Consider the following 18,842-nt stretch of genomic DNA (forward strand, 5'->3'; position numbering starts at 1 on the left):
TTAAGTTTAAATATTGTTTTGTTAATTTTGTACACATATTTTAGTAAAAATAAATAAATATAAAAAAGAAAAATGAATTAGCTATGGATTGCCACAAGGTTTTTAACCATAAAACTATAATAATGTACTTAAGTATCCACAAAACACCCACAATTTCAGAAAGACTAACAAACCTCTTTATTTAGATATGACATATATGCTCAGAAAAAAATTATATGTAGTAATACATGACTTCAGCTAAGAGAATCCATGTATCAGTTCTGTAAAACAGGAAATACTCAGGTTTTAAAGGAAGATTGGTGACCAGATTGCAATCAAATATGGACATAAGGATTGCTGCAATTTGATTGGGTGAAGAAGAAACAAAATAAATGTATATCATCAACATCTTTCCCTTTCATTGAATCAGTACATTGTGTCAAGTGGCAGCTTCTCATACCTCCTATTTATTTATTTATCAAATTTATATACTGCTCATTACATTTGCTTGACTCTTTCCTTATTGCAGACCTTCAACCTCATGAACAAAACAGGTACCACATGCAAACTATGAGCTTAAGTCCACATTAAAGGTAAAGGTAAAGGTTCCCCCGTACATGCGTGCTAGTCGTTTCCAACTCTAGGGGCCGGTGCTCATCTCCGTTTCCAAGCCGAAGAGCCAGCGTTTGTCCGAGGATGTCTCCATGGTCATGTGGCCGGCATGACTAGATGCCAAAGGTGCAAGGAACGCTGTTACCTTCCCACCGTAGTGGTCCCTATTTTTCTACTTGCATTTTTACGTGCTTTCGAACTGCTAGGTTGGCAGAAGCTGGGACGAGTATCAGGCGCTCACTCTGTTACGCAGCACTTGGGATTCAACCCGCCAAACTGCCGACCATCTGATCGACAAGCTCAAGTCCACATTACTCTGAGAAAATTACATCTGATCTCCTGATGTAGAAAAACGTTCTAAAATGTAGCCGAAAGAAGACAGATAACCAAAACCGTAGGATATGGTTGGAAGCAGTACATGAGAATGTATGGGAGAATGCTTCTTACTTGAACGACAGATGGATCCTACCCCCATATTCCTATTAATTAATGGAGAAAACCAGGATTTATGCAAAATGTGACTGGGAATTGGCTTTCCTCCACTTCTTATTCAAAGAAAAGGTAATAGTAAAAAAGGGAGAATTTTTATTACTGGCATCAGTGCGAATTCAGAAGTTCCACAGCAAAAAAATTAGTTCAATGACTGATTTTTTTTATCTGTATAGACTTAGAATTTATTTTTGATTGATTTCAAAACTTACACGCATCAAGAGTTCTCTAAGTAGAAAAATTATTTTAAGACAAATATTTTCCCTCCAAATTAATGAACATTTAGCTATCTATGTGCGTTATTAAAGAAAATGATAATAGTGATAACGATAGCAGAGTTCATTGGTCTTACAATTATTATTAGAAATAGCTTGAAAATAAATCCAGGGAAATAACTGATTTGTAAATTGTTTCAGCAACATCAAAACTGCAATTTTTTATCCAAATTAGAAGAAGCTGTTGGTTGCTAGCATTTTCCCTAAAGGTATCATGTCAAATTCTTCATTAAAATATGTTTAGTTAGGATTCAAGATTACATCAGATCATTGGCATGCTGTAAGAACTGAAATCTATTGCAAAAGTACTGATTGGTTTACAGATCAATAAATATGCTCTAATTCTTAAGGCATATTTCTCCCAGAGTATGTGCATAGTCACATCATGAAAGAAATGGAATTACAAACAGAAAGTTTTATATACACCACCAGCTAAATAACATACCTTTATCACATGATGTTTTTCATGCAGGGTAGGTATCTTAAAAATTTGACACCAGTAGGTCGTGTCTTGTTCTGGTATAGCCACCTGTTTTAATAAAATGGAAAGAAAAGACTAATATTTTATTTTATTTATTTTATTATTATATTTGTATACCGCCCTTCTCCCGAAGGACTCAGGGCGGTGAACAGGGCACATATAAAATGCAAAATACAAAAGTTAAAAGAGAATTAAATAGGAGCCCGAGCTAAAACAATAAATAATGGTATAAAAAACCCGCAATAAAAACCCCAACACATCCCCCATCAGGCGAGGCCGGCTTGTTCAAATAAATAGGTCTTCAGATCGCGTCGGAAGGAGCGAAGGTCAGGCGCCGTCCGGAGCTCAACCGGCAACTGATTCCATAAGTCCGGGGCGCCCACAGAGAAGGCCCTCCCCCTGGGGGCCACCAGCCGACATTCTCTGACCGGTGGCACCCTGAGGAGGCCCTCTCTGTGGGAACGCACAGGGCGGAAGGAAGTTGACGCCGGCAGCAGGTGATCCCCGAGGTAATATAATATCAAGTTTGTTTTTCCTCAGACAATTGAACATACAGTTCTGCCCACCTTACGTGGTACTTAACCCAAGTAACTTACGTTTTGGTTTGCCAAGTCAAAATATGGCAGGGAGGGAGGGATAATGGCATTCTTCTCTGGGTTCAATAAACGAAGACTCTTTGTCCCACGATTAATGCCATGGTAATTTTGACCTCCGTTCTTAAAGTCTTTGTCATGATAGGCCCATATCACTCGCACTGTGCTTTCCTGGAAAAAAAGAAACACTGCTGAGGACTTATGTAAAGAGAAGTCTAATTCTATGATCACAGCCTACCTGAATATATTTTCCACCTTCCAAGGGCTTGGGGAACATATGGCTCACCAGATGTTGCCAAAGTAGAATTGCTTGTAGTTGCTATCAGCGTGACCAAAGTTGAAGAACACTAGTTCAGAAGTTCAGAAACTTCTGATGGGTCGCATGTTTCGAATACTGCTGATCACACTTCTATATCAATATATGTTGTTAATGTACATTGTTTTAAATCTGAATGGGATTATTACTTCCCCTTTCTAATTTTACATTTTGCTTTTGTATGTTTGATACAAAAGTAATATGCCCTGAGGTAACCTTCTATTTGGTCTACTATAGCATATTCTACATAGGCTAGCTCAGTGGGTTAGGACGCTGAGCTTGTCGATCAGGAGGTCGGCAGTTTGGCGGGTCGAATCCCGAGTGCCGCGTAGCAGAGTGAGCGCCTGTTACTCGTCCCAGCTTCTGCCAACCTAGCAGTTCGAAAGCACGTAAAAATGCAAGTAGAAAAATAGGGACCACTACGGTGGGAAGGTAACAGCGTTCCGTGCGCCTCTGGCGTCTAGTCATGCCGGCCACATGACCACGGAGACGTCCTCGGACAAGCGCTGGCTCTTCGGCTTTGAAACAGAGATGAGCACCGGCCCCTAGAGTCGGAAACGACTAGCACGCATGTGCGGGGGAACCTTTACCTTTACCTTTTAGTATGGCTGTGGGGCTGTTATCAAAGGTTCTTAACTTGCCCCATCTTCTGTATACTTCAGTTCTGTCCTGGAAAGTTCCTCAGCCCCCAGCCCCCTGCCCAGTCATTTCCATCTCTAGGGGGCTGTGCTTATCTCTGTTTCTTAGCCAAGGGAGCCAGTGTTGTCCAAAGAAACTTCTGTGGTCATGTGGCAAGCATAATGAAATGCCAAGGCACATAGAATGTTGTTAACTTCCCACCAAAGTGGTACCTATTTATCTACTTGCATTTGCATGCTTCCGAGTTACTAGATGGGCAGGAACTGGAGCAAGAATGGGAGCTTACCTTGTTGCGCAGCACTCGGATCTTGAACCCGGGCTGTCAGTTTTCCAGCTGACAAGCTCAGCATCTTTAACCAGTGAGCCATTGTGCCCCCGCAACAGAATAAATGCTCACTGAATCAGAGAAGACACTCACATCATATCTACCCTAATCAGTGCATACAGCAATACAGACTATTTATTTGGCATAATCAGCGTAATGATTAAACTGTGAATGAGAAGCTGATCCCAAAGCTCTGTCCCTTCTTCACTCCTTTTCTAATTTAGTTTCATCGTTAGGTTTAGCATTTCCCTTTACCGTTAGGCTCTTGTCATTTGGGTCACAAGTGTGAAGCTGCCGGCTGAAAGCTAGTATTGTATGGGTATTATTTTCCATAGCATACTCCAGATGGTAATCCTGCTGAGAATCTTTTTTCAGTACTCTGTCTGCATTGGTGAAGCAATCCTGTTGAAGATAGAAATCAAAACATTATCCTGCTGTTCTTTTAAAATGTTCTGAACTCCACAACCTTTTCAATTTTGCGGGGAAGGATATATGAAGCATGTGCTGAGATTCTCTAATAAATACTTTACATTAACCAATGAGAGAGAAATCTAATTATTTTTGATTCTGTCCTTTTGAATATAATTAACATTGTATAAATTCCACATTCAGTAAGTGTGCTATAATAAAAGACCCTTACCTAAAGAGCTATCTATTTTGTAATCATAAGAGTACAGTATGAGCGGAGATAGCAAACACATATTTGAAAAAAATAAGATTGTCAAGAACAAATTATATTGATAATATCTCCTCTTCCTTTCAACGTGACTTCATAGTTGTTTTATCTGGCTACTACATAATATATGCACTATTTTAATGTGTATCTTCATCTCTCTTAAGATACCCTTTACTGTTTTTCCCTGTTGGGTGGTGGGTAAAATCAAGAAATATAATATTTCTACTCTTACTCTAAATCACTTTTCTTAGTTCCCATGCACTTATTTACAAGAGGATAATATATACTCTCTTTCGAGGAAACATTAAATTGGAATATGATATTGTATACCTCCTCATATTGTCAAACTATAGAAATGTTTTAGAGAGTCTCCCTGCTGTTTCAAGGACACATTATCCTGGTCCTCACTGTAGCTGAAGATGATATTATAAATAAGCTGCATTAATAATGTGCTATCATTAACCTCTTCACCTCTGAATTCTGTGTTATAAAGTGCAGCTGCTTTTTCGACCATCCAATTCAACACAGTTTTAGCATTGCCATTTTAGCATTGCCATTCCAAAACAAATTCCATTGAGATTAGGATAATATTGCTTAATATTCTGTCTAAGAACTTTATGCAATTGGTCCTAGTTTGCATAGTGACCACACAGAGATATAAAATTTGCAGATGCTTTAAGGAAGTGGCAAAAGTACCATTTAAAAGAGTGTTTCCTTTTTAATGAAAATTTGGATAAAATTAAATTATATCTTATTTTTAGATGTAAATAAAAGGGTACTGCTGTAAATATCTCTGCTCCCAAAGCTTTTAGGCTAAGTGAAAAACAAGAGTAAATAAGGAAGATCAAAACCCCAAATCAACAGAATTGAAGTCTATGAGCAAAATGAAAATCCCAGTGAGTTTTTGTTGTAAGGAATTTATTTTAGCAATTGTATTGCCAGCTAGTTTTTTTTATAACCAATAATATGACATCATACTATCTGCAGTAATCTGCAATTATGTGACACTACCGGTTGGTAGAGCTACAGGGAAACAACTGTTTATTTTGTTTGAAATTTAGTCACTTCCCTGATAAGCAACCAATTTATGTTATATTATTTATTTTCTTAACCAAACTGTAATTCGGCAAAATTACACTCAATTTACATATTACCTTGAATAGCATATTCATTGTAACCACTATTTTGGTTCTCAGTAACATGGATATCTCCTGCCCATGACATGGCAACTTAGGCCACTGCATTCCAGATATTTTGAACAATTCTCACTCATTGCTCATAGAGTCTTCATTTTATGCGCTGGAGGATAAAACATCTGGAAAACACTGGGCTGCCTATTTAGCATGCCAGCTATCTCTATTATGGTAAAGTCAACATGTTTTGCAGCAGTTACTGAAATTAACCTATCTACACACATTCACATACAATCACACACCCTACTATAGGCAATTCTGGGCTGCTGGATAAAGTGAATGAATCAGATATGTTTCATTCAATAGAAGTCATTTAGAAATTGCAGTAATACACAGTAAGATGATTTTGCAGATCATAAACATTCTGGTGTATAATTTCTTATAGAGGAAGCCATGAATTGCTCCTCACATGCTGTGACCCTGCACTTGTTCTTTTAAAAAGGATTTGTAGTTGTTATGGCTTCTGATTACTGCTATACAAAATGGCAGGGAGTAATTTCTTAAGGATGTAGCAAAAAGATGCAAATAAGTTTTATTTTATCCCTTAAAAAAAGAAAGCACAGCTGTAGAAGAAACCTTGAGAAAAAAAAGGGACAGCTGTCTTCATAGGCCTGAACAGGTGTTTATATAGAGAAGAAATCCTCTACATCCATGCAACCTGCAGTAGATTTTGCCTTCTTTTAACAATGAAGTCAGTAATAAGAAAATACTGTTTATGGCTCCCTAGCATAAAAGCTTACCAAGTTTATCTGAGACCTTGATTAACCAATTGTATGCTGCATGCAAGCCTTTATGCTAGCAACATTTTAATTATTGGACTGGTACAGTGGCTACTATGTTGGGCACATAAGTAAGAAACCTTTATGAATGTAAAGAAATCTATATAGCATCATACCATCATCTATCTCTATGAACCAACATTCTGTTTTGCAATGGTGAAGCACATGGCTAGTTATTTTTATCTTCCACAACTTGTAGCCCATAGTGTATTTCCATGAATATACTGTATGTCTATGAAGATTCTCAATCATCCAGATCATGGTTGTCCCAAAGTGCTTTTCCAAAAGCAACTAGACTTCCTTGATTTTTTTTTCCTTGAAAACATTTCGCTTCTCATCCAAGAAGCTTCTTCAGTTCACTAAAGAAGCTTCTTGGATGAGAAGCAAAACATTTTCATGAATATATGAATCCATTTTAATCTCACTGTATAATTTGGCAATAAATTCCATATTTAATGCATTTAATATAAAAGAATTCCTTTTACTTATTGGGATCTTTGATTCAGTTTCATATGATTTTATATTCCAGTATTTTAAATCATAGAAAATTTGTGTATGCCAACTTTCTCCACATAATGCAAAATTGTATTACTTATCCAAATTAAAATAAAAAGAAAGAAAGAAAGAAAGAAAGAAAGAAAGAACTAATGTTTTTTTAGAATGTAGAATTTCTGATAGAGGTGAATGTCCTTTGAATGGCTATTGGGATTTTACACATTCAAAAAAATTACCTAAAATATAAATAATTATATAAATCATAGATGGATGTAACTGTGATAAAATATGCACACTTTCTTCATACCAATTCATCAAACAACAGACTCTGAGGGAAAATCCAAATTGTGGATTGGAGTGAGAAAGACAGACTGAATGAAAAATCAATCCCATCAAAAACATATTTGTTGTACTATACCAATACTTGCAATGGATATTCCATTTAAACAGTGGCAGAGAGATATCTCTAAATTTGTATGGCAAGGGAAGAAACCAAGAATCAAATACAAATTATTGCAAGATGCCAAGGAAAGAGGGGATCTGAGTTTACCAGATTTGAAATTGTATTTTGATGCATGCTGTTTGGTTTGGTTAAAAGAGTGGGTGAACTTCCAGAATAAGAGGCTGCTTGATTTGGAAGGGCATGAATTAAGGTTTGGAGGGCATGTATATTTGTGGTAAGATAAAGTTAAAGTAAATGTTGATTTTAATAATCGTTTTATTAGACACGCTTTTGTATTTTCAGATGTTATGTTATAAATGACTAATACTTAAAAAACCTATGTGTTGTACTGAAAATTCTTTGGGCATGATCCAGAGCCTCAGGTGCTGGTAGTGACTATGAAAAACTGAAGCACACCATGGTTGTCTATTCCATGAGAATAGATACCTAGTCAAGCAGAAGTACTTGTTTATTTATTTTATTAAATTCTACACCACCCATCTCACCTAAGTGACTCTGGACAGTTTACAACAACATACAATATCCTTTAATTACATCCTGTTTCAGTTGTTACAATGCATTCTACATATGGTTACTTCTGAAGCAGTATTCAAAAATTCCAGTTTGCCCAAAATGCAGCTATTTTTGTGCTACCTATAATAAGTTCATATAGGAAAAATAAGTTAGCTCAGTTGCAGTGACTTCCAATTTGTTGCCAAATAGAATCCAAGTTAAGATTGTCTCTAGTTGAGCTTGATAGCTGGTAACTTAATGAACACATTCATGTCTTTTTCTTGGCAAAAGTACGAAATACCTTATTATTGTCCTTTTACTGGACTTTTTTTTATAAAAAAATGCCCTCTCTACCCTACAGCCCTTCATACCAACCAGGTCAGCTTAATTTTTCATGATCAACCAAGAAAACTCTCTCTATATGTCTCTATGTAAATCATCAGAAGTGAACCTCAACCAAAAGGCAAATTTACATTACTTGCATTAAATAGTGTTTGTGGTGATGACATTTAAAGCACTGAAACATCTAAGGCCAGGACATTTGAAAGGGTGCTTCTTACTTATGAATTGGCTCTTGTTTGTTCAATTTCTGAATCAACTTGTTTAAAGGTATGGAAAAGGCCTTTTGGGTACCAGCACTTAAATGTGTAATTTGTTTAGTGAAAAGCAGTTTTCATGTTTTCCTTAACAACTTTCTGGAAGTTGGTTAAAAGTTTCCTTTCAAGCATACATTCAGTCTCTAATCTCTCTAATTAAGAGTCTTTTTTATATTTTTGTCAAATATTTTTGTCAAATATTTTTGTTCTGCTTCTGTTATTTACAATAAAACTGCTAGAAATCTGTGGAGAATAAATGGTGATATTCAGAATTTCATTTTACATTTTTCTCAATAATCTCCAATTCAGAATTTGCCATTTGATTTCACATTAATTTTTCACTAAGCAATCCAAATTATTTTCTCTCATTAGTTGCTAACAAACTACACTTCTAGCAAGTATTTTCCAAAGTGGGCATCCATTTCCTGACTTTGCATGTTGTCATTTTTAAAGATCCTTTGGCAGTTTTCCACCGTCCATTTTTAAAACATCCTAAATTATTTTATTTCAATGTTATATGGATTTTGTTTTAATGAGCCAAGATTACTTGTTATTGTTAATTATAGTTAATTATCCTGAATAAAATTATATGAATGTAAGCAAAAAGATTTAAGCCCATGATATTTATCTGATTATTTTATTACAATATTTTGATAGAAAAAAGGCTAGCCTCTAATAATAGATTACCAGACTTTTAAGATTATCTATGTCTATAATCTAAACAAGTTACATAATACTGATATTTTCTTACACAATAAAAATTAATGGATCTGAAGAAAGAAATGGTGGCCATTAAATCTGCATTTATATTACTGTTCTTTTTAATGTTTCAATTTGCATCATTTTACATAAATGATGTAAATTGATGCAAATAATATAAATAAATTGCCTGGGCAGAGTTTGGAAATCAGTTGGGTCATAACATCTTAGAAATGATCAGACAAAATAAATAATGAAAAATGATCCATTCTGATTTTTTTCTATTTTTAGCATAACAACAGACATCAGACTGACTTTTTTGCCAGTTAATTATGCAAATAGAATTCAGCTAAGGTATTCAAATAGAGCTTTACCCTCTGCTTCCTTTTGGGTTCAAAGGAATGTAGTGAATTGCCTTGTGGACTAATTGGTCTACTAGTATAAAATTAACTTTCTCCTCCTCTGCAACATTATTGCTTCTGTTAATATGACAGCCAAACTTAAAATGTAGCCAAAAGTAAATTCCCCAAAGAGTTAATCAAGGGCTTTAACTAAACTTAGCTGGCAACCTGTCACAACTACTACAACTCTGAAATTCAGATATTCCTTTCTCCCTGGATATGATAAAAAGAATTGTGTCTTCTTTTCAGTCTAGACATCTGCACTAAGTAGATAGAATTGGGTCTTCTTCTCCCTATGGAAATCTGCACAGATTATGTGAATTCTTCATTGTGTATTCTCCCCTTTTGTGATCTTGGGTCACCATGGAACATACAGATTCCTTCAGCAGACTGGTGTTCCTTAACTTGATCTTTGGTAACTAGATGTTTTGCTTGTTATCTGCTTCTGAATCCAGTCAACCTAGCTCATTTCCTCTCCTTCCATGAGAAACTCAGTGCATTGAAAAACCTTACCTGCCTTTCTTCCAGATCTCAGTCTCTCCCATAAGTAAAGTTTGTATGTCTTGGAGAGCATAAATACTGTAGAATAGTAGATGTTTACATTTTCCATTCCATCATAGATCTTGGTTATTTTAGGGGTGAGATCTGAATATAAATTTGGCCATTACATCAAAAATCCACTAAATGGATGTCTGGAGAAACACAATTTTACTATAGAGAATGTTACAAATATGAAATTCTATGTAATTCTAATATACAGTACACGAGACTGATGCAGATTATTGAATTGAATTGACAACAGAAAGAACTGAGTGATTAAGGAATGTCATCAAGTTTAGAAACATACAAGCTGGATACATTTAAATTAAGCAGAAGACAGAGTCTGCTTTTGGGGCTAAAATGCCCAAGATTTATCAGATTGCAGCATACAGTTCCACTTATGGATCTTGACATGAAGAAAATTATGTTTACAAGCAGATTTGCGCATAATTGGCAATGAAACTAAAAGATTATATGGAATGCCAATAATCAAAAAGATACCAATTATATGGTAGAAAGATGATTGTGCTTACTAGTATTCCTAAATTGTATCATGTGAATGCTTTTCACTATGCTCTAAATACAAACACATTCTTGCAATATTAATGCACTGTGATGTGTCAAAATAATGCAAACATGTTTCAATAGTCAGAGGCAATCCAGAGTTATAATCTGGGATCTGACTTGTAATTTGAAATATTTCTAAGAAAACTAAATGGCTTAGCATCTATTGTATTACTAATTTAAATAATTTGGGCTTAAATACATAATTTTCAAGTTTGTAAAGTTATGAAAAACCTTTAAATGCCCCAATAACATAGGCATTTTTTAAAAAAATTCAATACATTCAATTAATTCAACCACAACATATGGCTATTAAGGTTGAAATCTCTCACAGATTAAGAATGACCAGTGCATGCATTGTATTTCATCTGTTCTTCAAACATCTTGTGCAGGAAAGCATAAGAAATGATGACTTCTTCCAGAAGGAACCTTGCACTAGCAGAAAAAAGAAATAGCTAAGTAGTATTAACATGTCTTAGCTGGTGCTTGGTTGTAGATACTGCATGCCTTTGGGGAACACACTGAATTTTTAAGAATCCTTTTTTTAACCTCAGACCAGAAAAGATTCTTAAAGATACAGTGTGTTTCCCAAAGGCATGCAGTATCTACAACCAAGCACCAGGTGATATTTAAAATGTGTGCCACCTTGACATTTTCTCCTTGTTCTATCTTTCTGTTTGTTAAAAACTTCTTTGTCAAGAGTATGTTTAAAAAACAGCAGAGTTCCATTCACTGCTTTTCACTTTTTAAAATCCAATTAATTCTTAATAACATATCCAAATGATTTCCATGCATATACTGTATTTGATAAGCAGATATTCTTTATCTGGGGTACCAGAAAACTAGTGAGTGTGATGAATATAGAATTTTCAAACATTAATGAAGAGCTATTCAAAAATAATAATTCTCAAATGAGTATTTTTATGTAAGAGTTCAACAGAAGGCCCTTACAATGCAACTTTCTTAAATAAATCACACAAAACCCGCATTCATAAAGAAGGATTACTCTCTGCAAAATAGATACTGGGAGCTACAGTTAGGGATGCGTAATTCCAGACCAGAAGAAAGAGGATCTGACAACTAAAGAGAAGGTTAAGAATTGAGCTGCAGAATGGAAACTCGAGTAAGCCCTAAAGACTTTTTAATAATAAAAAAAAGAAAAGAAAAAACTGAAAAGTTAGAGCTGCCTTGAGCGTTCTTGTGGCAAGTAGTCTGTAAAAAATTTAGATTGGCAATATTGCATGCATAATACAACTACGAGTCTGAATAGATTGAGCAATTTCTCTGAGGCAGCACCCATATTTATCCAGCCAGCATCTTTCCATCACTGCATTGTTGAGGGTGGGATTCTCCATACTTCAACATATTCACAATAACCTCACCAGTCTGCATCATATAATGACCTTAAAAAGTTCTCATGATTGGCTTTATACAGTACATAGTACTATAAACTTTCCCAGTATTTTCCTATTAGCTCAGCTCTTTATTTTCCTTTTTTATGTAGTTCACAAATCTGTGAATCGCATGTTTGATAGACTCCTGCTATTTAAACATGGATCTTACACTTCCCAAATAGTGCTAGGTTCCCACTCTGTTGGCTAGAATGCTTGTCATCCCCTGCACACTCCCTCAGCCATACCTTTGAAGAATGTCTCAGCCCTTCAGAAAGATCCTTTCTGTGTTTCACCCTTTATAACCTAAGTGTTGTGATTCAGGGTCAGCCTGTGGGTTCGGCAGTTGGGTCGGACGACTCAGAGGAGGAGGGGGGTGTTGAAGAGCCTGCTGAGGGGGTTGGAGAGCTTGCTGATGAGAGCCCTCAGCCAGGCCCCTCCCACCTGGTCACGACGGAGACCCAGCTGTGTGAGCCTGACAGCGTGGATGAAGATGACCCACAGCTGGCCCTGTTCAAGGATGCCCGACGCAGGAGGCAGTCAATCAGGAGTAAACAGAGGAAGGCAATGGGGCACCTCGGAAGGAGGCAGAGAGAAGCCACACCCTGAACTGGGGGAATGCGTGGGAGGGCTGGTTTGCTGAAGGCAACCGCTTGATTAGTTCCTGTTTCATAGCTCCTGTTTCATGGTTGGTGTCTTGTTTTGCTCTGTTTTATCTTAATAAATTTGGCAGGCTTAATTCCAGCCTCTTGCCGTTTGTAAAGGGGTTGTCCCTGCCTTTTCTGCAGGGCCGGTAGCAGGCTGGTACAGAACACTAATTGCACCCATCAACCTGATTGATCTATTTGCAGGAGGCAACAGAAGAATCCTTTAAGCTGTACTCTATCATAGCACATTTTAAAGCTACAACCTCAGGTAGAATATAGTGACAATGTGATAAAGCCAAAGAAAGCATTATTTATATTTTTATCAGAACCTTTGCTGATACCTAGAAAATAGATTCCTTTTAGAACAGGGTTGTCAAACTCAGTTTCATTGAGGGCTGCATCAGCATTGCGGTTGCCCCTCAAGGGGCCGGGTGGGTATGGCCAGGGTGGGCGTGGGCTGCTGGGTGGGCATGGCTAGAGTGCGTACAGCCTACTGGGTGGGCGTGGCCAGCTCTACATCATTTGCATCAAGGGTGCCTATGGGGGCCTGGGCAGGAGTGGGACAGATCTGAGGGTCTCTGGCAGAAGGAGGGTCTCTGGGCCAGGGCCAAGGCAGAGGGGGCCGTTCCCTCACTGTTTCCAGGATGGCTTCGCGGGCCACATGAAACCACTTCGCGGGCCAGATCCGGCCCCCGGGCCTTGTGTTTGACATGTCTGTTTTAGAAGAACATTCTGGCTTGTTTATGTAGTTGGTGTGCATCTATTTGTGTTTCTATGTGTGTATCAACTACTATGAGTTGTGTAGCAACTCATTTCTAGTCACAAATGACCAAAAATTACAGACATATATACATATTTATGTATTTATTTATATCCCACCTTTATTATTTTCATCAGCAACTCAGGGTGGGAACATACCTAATACTCCTTCCTCCTTTTATTTTCCACCAAGCAACAACCCTGTGAGGAGGGTTGAGCTGAGAGAGAATAAATGGCTCAAAGTCACCCTGCTGGCTTTCATGTCTAAGGTGAAACTAGAATTCATGTCTCCTGGTTTCTAGCTAACTGACTGCAATGAAAGGGAAAGACTCTTCCTCCACAACCAGCATGAACACTGGAAGGAAAACATTTTATTCTATTAGTAAACAGAAGATATTTTTTTTATTTAAAAAGGCAACTGACATGTCAGAAATATAAACTGGCCATCTCAGTGGTATAAATATTCTATTTCAGAATTGATGTGACCCGCAAGGACCTTGAGCCAGAGACCTACTTATTATTATTATTATTCTACTGAAACAAGGAAAGCACCACAAATATTGATGGCATTATAAATAGCAGGGACGCGGTGGCTCAGTGGGTTAGGACGCTGAACTTGTCGATTGGAAGGTCGGCAGTTTGGCGGGTCGAATCCCGAGTGCCGCGTAACAGAGTGAGCGCCTGTTACTCGTCCCAGCTTCTGCCCACCTAGCAGTTCGAAAGCACGTAAAAATGCAAGTAGAAAAATAGGGACCACTACGGTGGGAAGGTAACAGCGTTCCGTGCGCCTTTGGCGTCTAGTCATGCCGGCCACATGACCACGGAGACGTCCTCGGACAAGCGCTGGCTCTTCGGCTTTGAAACGGAGATGAGCACCGGCCCCTAGAGTCGGAAACGACTAGCATGCATGTGCGGGGGAACCTTTACCTTTACCTTTTATAAATAGCAACTACAACTAGTTGCTTAAGGATAGAAATAAAAACAAAACTAAAGAGAAAATGTGATTAAATGTTTAAATAAAGAGGAAATATAATCAATGCCCATTCTGTAAACATCTGGAGGCTTATTGTGAACACACTCAATGCAGAACTGAATCACTGAAATAAGATGGACCGAAGAACCGAAATTCACTGCTGGATTGTATCAGATTACATTTCTAAGGAAACAGTATATATTTTTCCTTGAAAGTTAAATTTTCACAAGTCTAGAATTTAGTTTCTATGCCATAGGTCTTTTTAAATGCTTTAGCTTATTAGGAGCTTTTGGAGAAGCTAGTGCCTGCTGGTATGTTATTTGTTCAGTATTTTTAGGAATCATTAATATCACTGAAAATGTAAGTAAATATTCATATGTTAAACATGAAAAAAATATTCATTAATGCCATCTAATATGCATCCTAATGCTGTCAGTCTAAGTTAGAGTTGTCATTATAGAGCTAGGTAGGCAAAATGCTTGTCCAGCTGGTTCTACTTTTCAATCTCTAGCTGCTCAATTTATGTTAGGATTTCTTGTAAAAATCTCTATCAAATACTTTTTAGAATTATATCCAATCAATCTGCTCTCCCCACTTAAAACTATGAACAAAAATATGTATTTAATTACTGCATGGAGAAAAGTATCAATCAACATATGTAACCATCCAACCATCTTTAGGGTAGGATTAAGTTAGTATTAGTAGAATGTAGCTGCTAACTGAGCTATAAACACAGATAATTGCACTAAGGATGGAATTCATCTGTAGTTTGCTACCTTTCTGCCTAGGGCAGTTTAAATAAATACTTACACATTACATGGTACTTTATATTATGACCTAAAAACAGAGGTTGGATTAGATGATCTTTATAGTTAATTCCAACTCCACAGCTACATGATTCTAAGAGATTCAATTGTGAGTTAATTCAGTCCACATATGTGTTTGCCATAAAATGTAATCATTTATAAATTTGAATGCCAATTTACTATTAAATGAAAACAGGCAGACATTATTCAATTAATTTGCTCTCCCCCTAGGAGAGCTACCAGAGACTTGGCAAACAAGAGTATTTAGAATTGTTGTGCAAACACCTGGAAGCCCAAAGACAAATGTTACTAACAGTATTTATATTCACCTTTTATTTCTGAGAATCTTGCAGATAAAGATAAAATATATTCAGCAAATTGCTGAAGTGTGTAATTCAAGATTCTAAGTGAAGGCTGAGATGAACTTTTACTGACTGAAAACATAAAAGGGACACAATTGCTGCCTGCTGATATGTGAAACGGAGAGGGACTATTCCTATGATTGTGGCTTTGCTAGGTAGCATGTTGCCTATCTGGTCACTTTGCAATTAGACTTAGCCAAGTCTGAAAGGCAATCCCCCCCCCCCACTGATGAAAAGAAATGATAAAAGAAGCCATTTGTTATTGTTAAAAATGGCTTTCGCTCTTTCTCTTTGCCAAGTAGCACAGGATAGCAAAACCTTCCCTGCAAAGAACCTGATAGAAAAAAAAAAAAGAGAGAGAGAGAGAGAGAGAGAGAGAGAGAGAGAGAGAGAGAGAGAGAGAGAGAGAGAGAGAGAGAGAGAGAGAGATAACCATCATACTAGTCACAATGTAGCAGTTGTGTTGTCTTTTTATTGACCGTGTAATTGGATTTGTATGCGTGTGCGCGTTTAAACGTCTCCACTCGAAATCTGCTTGACACTAAATGGATGACCATACGGGAGGCGGGGAGAGGCTTGGGACCAGCCAACAAACTCAAAAGTCGGAATTCAAGAAGGTCCTAACCGCCTCTGTCGTGAGCTGCTCTGAATCCAGTCGAAGTATTAAGCTTTATGAACGAACTTCAGATGGAAATAGGAAATATCTCTGAATATACGAAAAAGGCTAGCAGGGGGAGAGAAAAAAAAAACAACACCAAACCACCCCAGAACGAACGAGTCAATCTTCCTTCCCGGCTTACGCTGGCCCGGCTAAAGAGGAGGTTGCCCTCTCACGGCCCCGCTCTTTTCCCCGCTCGCTGCTCACCTGCAAATAGGGCTTGCCCCGGTCGAGGCCGCCCACCACCAGGTCCGCCCAAGCCATCGCTCCTGTGGAGGAGAAGCCGAAACCCACGTAGCCCTGAGTGCGCACCTCCAGGCGGAAGGCGATGGTGTCGCCCTGGTGAGCCCACAAGAGCCGGTAGCGGGACGAGCCGTCCAACATGGCGCTGTGCGGGTAGTGGCGCCCACCGGGCACAGACGGCAAAGCCCAGAAGAAGAGCAGCAGCAGCGGCAGCCGCCGGCAGCGCATCCTCCCGTCCGCGCGCGCTCCAGAACGCAGAGTCGGACTCGGCGCCAGCGCGCCCCTTTACTGAGAGCCCGGACTGCGCTTCGGCTTGAAGCTGCCGCTCTTGCCGTCGCCGCCTCTTCACGCCTCTCCAGGCGCTCAGCCTCTCCTCATTGGCGGGCTCTCGCCTGGCCTGGAGGGCTGAGCGAGGTAGCGGGTGGGCTCAACGGGAGGTGGAAACCTAGACGTGAAGCCGACCGGGTGGGCGAGCGGGAACCGAAGGAAGAAGAGGGGAGCCCGCCAAGCCACCTCCTGAGAGGGGAAAAAGCGGGCAGAAGATGAAGATGGGATGGATAGCCCACCAATGGAAAGGCTGGCTGTCTCCCCTCGATTCTGGAGAGAGCCCGCAGTTTATTCAGCGAAAGAACGTTTCTCCTTCTCCCAGGCTTCAGGCTGGGAACTCTTTCCCAGTTGCTGAGGAAGGGCTGAGGGCTTTATTTTGCTTCTTAAGGCACAGTACAACATGGCACCCTTATTTATCATTTTCCTCCTGCACCTCACGGGACCATAAGCCTGATACCCAAATAAGGCAGCCAAGTTGTTTTGGCACGCGAGGCAGAAAATCCTGCAAGCTCTTCTCCTGTTGCCTGGCAAGCAAATAATAATAATTTTAAAAAAAACTTAAAAAAAACGTGCCGTCCATTCAAGGGACGGGGGGGGGGCAGGGGGGGCTACCTGCCACTTTGCTTTGCGGAACAATCCTGTAAAACAGGTGAAACTAAGCGGAGGGAAAAACAGGAAAGATAGGCTTAAATTTTTCTCCAGAGTGAGGTGAAAGATGCAGGAGATTCATTGCCTCACGAAGACAACATCGCACTGAATTTTCCTAAACCAAGGCTACGAAGAGGGTGTGATGGCATGTGGGAATGACTGTCAGAGATAGGGGGAAGAGCCACAGCCAATGGGATAAGGGGCAGCTGAGCCCACAGGAGGCATGTGGGGCATGGCAAAAGTTTCTGAAGAGCCCCTCCTTGGTTTCTTGGGCGTGCAAGGTTGACAAGGGAAAGAAAATACATTTTCAGACTTGCAAGATTCTCTTCATAAAGTAGAATTAGTTCCTCTGGGTTTATTCCCTATCTGGACTACCTTACAAGAGTTCAAAGGCTCAGCAGAAGCAGAGCAAGGGCCTGTGATGGAAGAAGACACTGTGACATTACGGTGAAACTGCTGCAAGGAGAAACTTTCTTCGTATGTTGGGTGTTGAGATTTGACATGCCTGATTTCTTCTGTGGAAGTCCAACAAGCTGATGAGGAGATTAGGGCATAATCAGTGTGATTCAGAAGAGGGACTTTTATAAATGAATGAATGAATGAATGAATGAATGAATGAATGAATCCCTTTACTACCTAAAAATGAATCAAATCATGACCACTACCCACTTTTACTGGCTGGGCTACCATCCAGACTGTTTACCACTGTTCTAGCATTGAATCAGCCATGAGGTAAGCTGCAGTCTGGACAAGTCACAGCATATCTTGCAATTACACAGGGTGGAAACATTTCTTATTTTGACATTTTATGCTATTGTATCTTGAGAGCTAAAAGGCAGGTCATAACAGAGTGAAAGCTGCATTCCAAAAGATTTAAGTGAAAATACTGTGAAAAATACTCATTATGCATACTCATTTTAACTCCTAATTAGGCACTCATTTCTAGCTTTAATTACCTAGTAAAATGGATACCAAAGTGATTTAGTCATCAATCACCACTTTTTTCCCCTATGCAATCTGTATAAAATATATGAGAAACTTAATGCGAACCCATTTTAAAAGAATTTTTAATGTAACAGCACTCTGAATAATGTTAAAGTTTAAGAGTAATGATAGTCCAGACACTATATTTGAGTACTCCTGGAAAATTCAATGGATGAACTCAAGCAAAACAATGTTTATTGCAGAAGATTATGTGATACTGCTATAAACTCTATGCACCAGAAAGGGCTGCTATGTCTGAACAATTTTTACTCTCTTAGACATAGAAGAGTTACCTTAAACTTGATTTTTCCAGTCATTCAAACAAATGTTGAAATCATAATTGATAGCATCGTGGAAAATTTCTGAAGCAAATGCTGAACCCAAGGGCTAGCAAGCTGTTGAAATTCACCAAAGCACCAATTGAGTAATAGAGGTGT

The 18,842-nt window shown here is 38.7% G+C and overlaps 1 protein-coding gene across 1 annotated transcript in view; it reads right to left on the reverse strand.

Moving 5' to 3' along the window:
• Positions 1-16,642, reverse strand: part of MOXD1 (monooxygenase DBH like 1) — a 41,425-nt gene extending 24,783 nt beyond the window's left edge. Inside the window, exons 1-4 of the mRNA XM_083379943.1 lie at positions 16,411-16,642; positions 3,965-4,111; positions 2,433-2,600; positions 1,801-1,884 (exon numbers count right to left, since the gene is read on the reverse strand). Coding sequence (XP_083236069.1) covers positions 1,801-1,884; positions 2,433-2,600; positions 3,965-4,111; positions 16,411-16,587 — 576 coding nt within the window. The 5' untranslated portion in view covers positions 16,588-16,642. The remainder of the gene's footprint in view (positions 1-1,800; positions 1,885-2,432; positions 2,601-3,964; positions 4,112-16,410) is intronic.
• Positions 16,643-18,842: the final 2,200 nt, after the last annotated feature.

Source organism: Vipera ursinii (genome assembly GCF_947247035.1).
Source record: "Vipera ursinii genome assembly, chromosome: 1".
Classification (NCBI taxonomy): domain Eukaryota; kingdom Metazoa; phylum Chordata; class Lepidosauria; order Squamata; family Viperidae; genus Vipera; species Vipera ursinii.